A 4,399-nucleotide genomic window follows, 5' to 3' on the forward strand; every position below is an offset into this window, starting at 1 on the left:
GCTCCAGACTTTCTGTGAAGAAGCCGAGGTGCCTTTTCCGGATGGGGTGGGGTTAAAAGGAATAACTTTGCTACAACTTGACAAATCCCTTCTTTTGTTTTGTTTTTCCTTGAGAAATCGTTTCACATTCTCACTGGGTTTGGGCTCATTTGCTCGCTCCTTTGCTCGCTCTCCAATCCTCGCTTTCTCCGGATTCACATTTACTGGAATGTGGAAAGAAAAGAGGCAGGAGAGAGAGAGGGAGGGAAAAGAGGGGACGAGGAGGGGATGTCCCTGGAGAGGCCAAGGGTCTCCTAAATGCCCGCAGAATATTTCATTCTTTTCTGTTTCTGCCTCTGGTTGCAGAACCAGACGCGCACCACGTTTTTCTTAAGGTCCAGCTTCTCCGCGATGGCGGCGATCTTCTCGGAGGAGGGCCGCGGCTGGATGGCGAAGTAGGCTTCAAGAGAACGTTTCTCTGGGGCAGCGATAGACGTGCGCTTGCGCTTCTTCTCCGCGCCGTTGAAGAGCTCCGGCTTGGTGAGCTTCTCTCGGTGGGACTTCTCGGCCTCTTCGAGCCACGCTTGCAGGATGGGTTTGAGCGCGATCATATTGTTGTGCGACAACGTAAGGGATTCGAACCTGCAGATGGTGCTCTGGCTAAGCGAGCCCACACCAGGGATCTTGAGGTTGGCCAGTGCGGAGCCCACATCGGCCTGGGTCACCCCCAGCTTGATGCGTCGCTGCTTGAAGCGCTCGGCGAATGCCTCCAGGTCCCGGGGGTCGGCGTCCACGTCGCTCATGCAGCCCATGTGTGAGGGCAGCCCATGCGCGTGGGCCATGCTGAGCGCTGCTTGGTGCATGGGGTTCATGGTAGCCATGTGCGGTGCATGAGTTGGCGTGGACACTACGGCGCCGTCGGGGCCAGCCATGGCACCCAGGGCCAGACCGGGACTCAGGTGCTCCAGCAGCTCGCCCTCCAGCGCCTGATGCGGCTGATGGTGGTGGTGGTGATGATGGTGGTGGTGGTGATGCGTGCCCGCCAGTGCGGACGGGTGCGAGATGGGCACCGACGAAGAAGAGGCAGCCGAAGTGCACGGGATGGTGTTCATGGTGTGGTAGGTAGCGTCCGGCTTGAAGGGGCTGTGGTGGGGCGGGTGGTGATGGTGGCTCTTGCTCTGGGAGACGATGTCCACGGCCGCCAGAGCTTCGGCGCGGGCCAGCAGACTCTCATCCAGCCCGCCGAATATATTGCTCTGCAATTGCAAGTAAAAGGCACACATTACGCTCAGCAGGGAATTGTGCGCACTCTCCCCGGAAGCCCCGGCACAGCGCTCGACAACACCGCCGCGCCTACAACATTCCCAGAACGTTAAAATAATAATAATAATAATAATAATAATAATAATAATAATAATCCTGAATGTAGCAGGTGAGGCGGAAAGGAGGGAAGCCACTGAGAGAAACCGTGAGTGCACGAGGAGGAGGAAAGTGAGCCTGCAAACACACAACACAACACGCGCACAGGCAACATCCCAGGTCATAAAAATTAATATGAAAGAAAAGGCCCGCTGAATACATAAGAGAGAGAGGGGGGAAATTGGTTGGAGGTGTGGGGTGATTTGCTGTGCAGACATGAAAAAAACATCAAGCAGATAAAGGGGGCTGTCAAAATGTGCCTTTAAGCGGTGATTATGCAGAAATACGCACCGGTGGGGTTGGAAGACACGCTCTCCGCATCGCCTCGGAGCCCCCGCCGCTGTTGCCGCTGCTGCCACTGCTACTGGAGCTGCTGCTACGGCCTCCACCGCCCCCGCCACTGCCACCGCCGCCGCCAGCATTGCTCGAGCTGCTAGGGGAGCTAGCGGAGGGCGCCGCGGGCGCGGAGGACCCGGGCGAGGCGCTGTGCAGTGCCGAGTACTTGGGCTCCACGTGCAGGCTGCCGCCGTGCGGCATGCTGAACGCCTGCTTGCTGTTCAGGGACATCATCATCATCTTCCCGGTCCGCCCGGGCGCTCGTCCGTAGCGCACGCACTGACCCCGTCTGCCGGGACCCTCTTGAGAAGTGCTGGGCGAGCGCAGGAGCAGCGAAGGGCAGTGCAAAGTTGCGCTCTCCCGCCGCCGCTCCCAGCTCTGCGCGCCTTCCCCGGACTACGAGCTCCTCCTCTGGCTCCGCTGTCAGTCTTAGGGGTTTCTGGGCTCCGCTTGGAGCTGGCTGCAGACCTGGGCGCCCGAAACTGCCCCCGCGCCTCGCGGCCGCCGAGTTATACTCCCCTCTCCCCGCGCCTGCCCCCTACCCCCCGCCCTCTCTCCCTCCCTCCCGCGCGCCTCCGCCCTCCCTGCCAGGAAGCGCGGTTTCTCCAGCTCGGATTCTAGCGTCGCCCCTTCTCTCTTTGCTCCCTACAGAGTAGGGTCCGAGGAGCTCTCTCGACCCCCGCCTCCCGCTCCCCCGCCGCGCCCTCCACCTCCCCTTCCGGCCCCCGCCCGCACGTTTTTGCCGCCGCCCCTTCCCGGCTCCCCGCAGCTCTCACTTACTTTGGATCTCAACCCCACCCCACTGGCCAGGTCTGTGTTCCAGTCGCCAGGCAGTTCTAAGAGCCGGCCTTCAGCCCCTCCTGCTTTTTCCGCTTAGTCTCCACCAAGCCGGGAAAAGAAAGTCCTAAATAAAGTTGCGGGCCAAGCCAGCCTTGGGTAGGATTTTTCCCCCCAGACTACTAGGAACGCCTCTTACCTGGCAGTTTCTCCCCTCTATGTCCTGCTTACCGCTAAGTTCCAGGCCTCAGCCCCCACTCGGCCCGCCCCTCCCCGCAGCTCAGGTGACCCCGGCCTCTGACTCCTGGCGGAAGGAGAAGAAGCGGGCGCGGGAGAACCAGCTCCTCCGCGCTGGTCTGCGCTTCCGCTTGGTGCACACGGCAGTTGGCGCTTAGCGTTGCGCCCCCTCGGCCCGGCGGGTGCCTGGTGCCGAAGAGACATGGGGTCGACCGGGCTGCAGGGCTTTCTCTCACTCGGTTTCTCGCAGCTCTCAGCGGATTGGACGTCCGTGGAGCCAGCTCCGGTCGCCTTTGCGCATGCGACTCCTCCCCCCCCCCCCCCCCCCGCGCAACCCTGTCTACTGCCCCCCCCCCAACGGACACACACACACACACACACACACACACACACACACACACCTCCTCCCTCTTTTCTCTTCCTCCGGATCTTCCTCCTTTTCCTCTCTGTATCCAAGTTCAGTGTGAGTTGGGTCTTGGGTGGATCCACTGGCAAATCCTGCCACTGGATTTATTATTCTTCATTAGCCACAATCAAAAGAGGAAGGGGCAACTGATGAAGGGAGCGGCAGGGCCAGAGATCATAGAGCGCATGTGCTGCTTAACCCCCCCCCCCCCCCGCCCCAGCACACACACACACACACACACGCGCGCGCGCGCGCGCGCGTGCCCTTAGGGGTTGGCACAAGCCCCACTTGTCTTCATTTCCACAACCACTGGGCTCAGAGAACCTATTTTTAGCCAACACTTTGCTCGCAGTTTTGTCCCAGTGCAGACCACTTTTCTTAGAAGTGGACACACACTTAGTTCCAATCGTAAAAATAGGAGACAGTCTTACACACACACACACACACACACACACACACACACACACACACACCGCCTTCCTCTCCTCCTGCTTCGATCTTCTACTTCCCTCGACGTTAGGGGCGGCTGTCACCTCCCCAGAGCGCAGAAGGAGCGGAGTATAGGCGAGGGTGAGAAGGCCCTGAGACCTGGACGCTGGAGTCCGCGGGTGGCCTAACCCGGACTGGGGTAACTGGGAGCAGGTGCAGGCACACGGTGCCTGGGGAAAGCGAGCAGGTGCGAGAGCAGGCGGCAGGCCTGAGAGGCGCTGGCTCGCGCTGGGACAAAACAGAGTGGAAAGGAGTATGGCGAAGGGGGGGCCTCGAGTGGTCAGCGTCCGGAAGCCCCGCGGCGGCAGAGAGTATGGGCCCGCCGGTTCACCCATGACCTCACCAGAGCTGGACAGCAGGTTCAAGTCGGGAGCTCAGAGCCCGCGAGTCGCCAAGAGTACTGGGAAGCGGCAACAAACGGCGGGCGACGGGTTCTGTCCATGGTCCTTAACCCCTTGCGCTTTCCTGCGCTATCCTTGGACATGTCTTTCTCTTCCCCTATGTGGAGGAAAATACTAAATAGTGGCTGAAGGGGATTCCTACCAGCACTGTTCCTGAGCATGAGACCAGATAAGTCTAGGCACGAGACTGGACAGGGGGTGTTGACATGAATGAATGTGGCTTGCACCGGACGGTTCAAGTAAATGCTTAGGTGTTTAATTTCCACCTCTACAACAGCCACGGTAATTTTCAAAGAAATAAAAAAATGACATTGTACAGCTCTCACTGTCTCAAGCTTCGAGAAATGAAATAAAT

At 59.4% G+C, this 4,399-nt stretch overlaps 1 protein-coding gene across 1 annotated transcript; it reads right to left on the bottom strand.

The window, feature by feature from the left end:
* Positions 1-213: 213 nt before the first annotated feature.
* Positions 214-2,155, bottom strand: POU4F2 (POU class 4 homeobox 2). Its single transcript, XM_027066863.2, has 2 exons — positions 1,690-2,155; positions 214-1,235 (listed from the first exon to the last, which is right to left on the bottom strand). Exons 1-2 carry the CDS (start codon positions 1,972-1,974, stop codon positions 294-296), a joined length of 1,227 nt encoding a protein of 408 aa, XP_026922664.1. The 5' UTR covers positions 1,975-2,155; the 3' UTR covers positions 214-293.
* Positions 2,156-4,399: the final 2,244 nt, after the last annotated feature.

The sequence above is a fragment of the Acinonyx jubatus genome, chromosome B1 (genome assembly GCF_027475565.1).
Source record: "Acinonyx jubatus isolate Ajub_Pintada_27869175 chromosome B1, VMU_Ajub_asm_v1.0, whole genome shotgun sequence".
Classification (NCBI taxonomy): domain Eukaryota; kingdom Metazoa; phylum Chordata; class Mammalia; order Carnivora; family Felidae; genus Acinonyx; species Acinonyx jubatus.

Bases quoted from the DNA above. Each gene is read 5' to 3' on its own strand.
- POU4F2 (XM_027066863.2), bottom strand. From the start codon at position 1,974: ATGATGATGATGTCCCTGAACAGCAAGCAGGCGTTCAGCATGCCGCAC. The intron at 1,236-1,689 runs GTGCGTATTTCT...TTGCAATTGCAG, and splicing joins CGTGTCTTCCAACCCCACCG to AGCAATATATTCGGCGGGCT.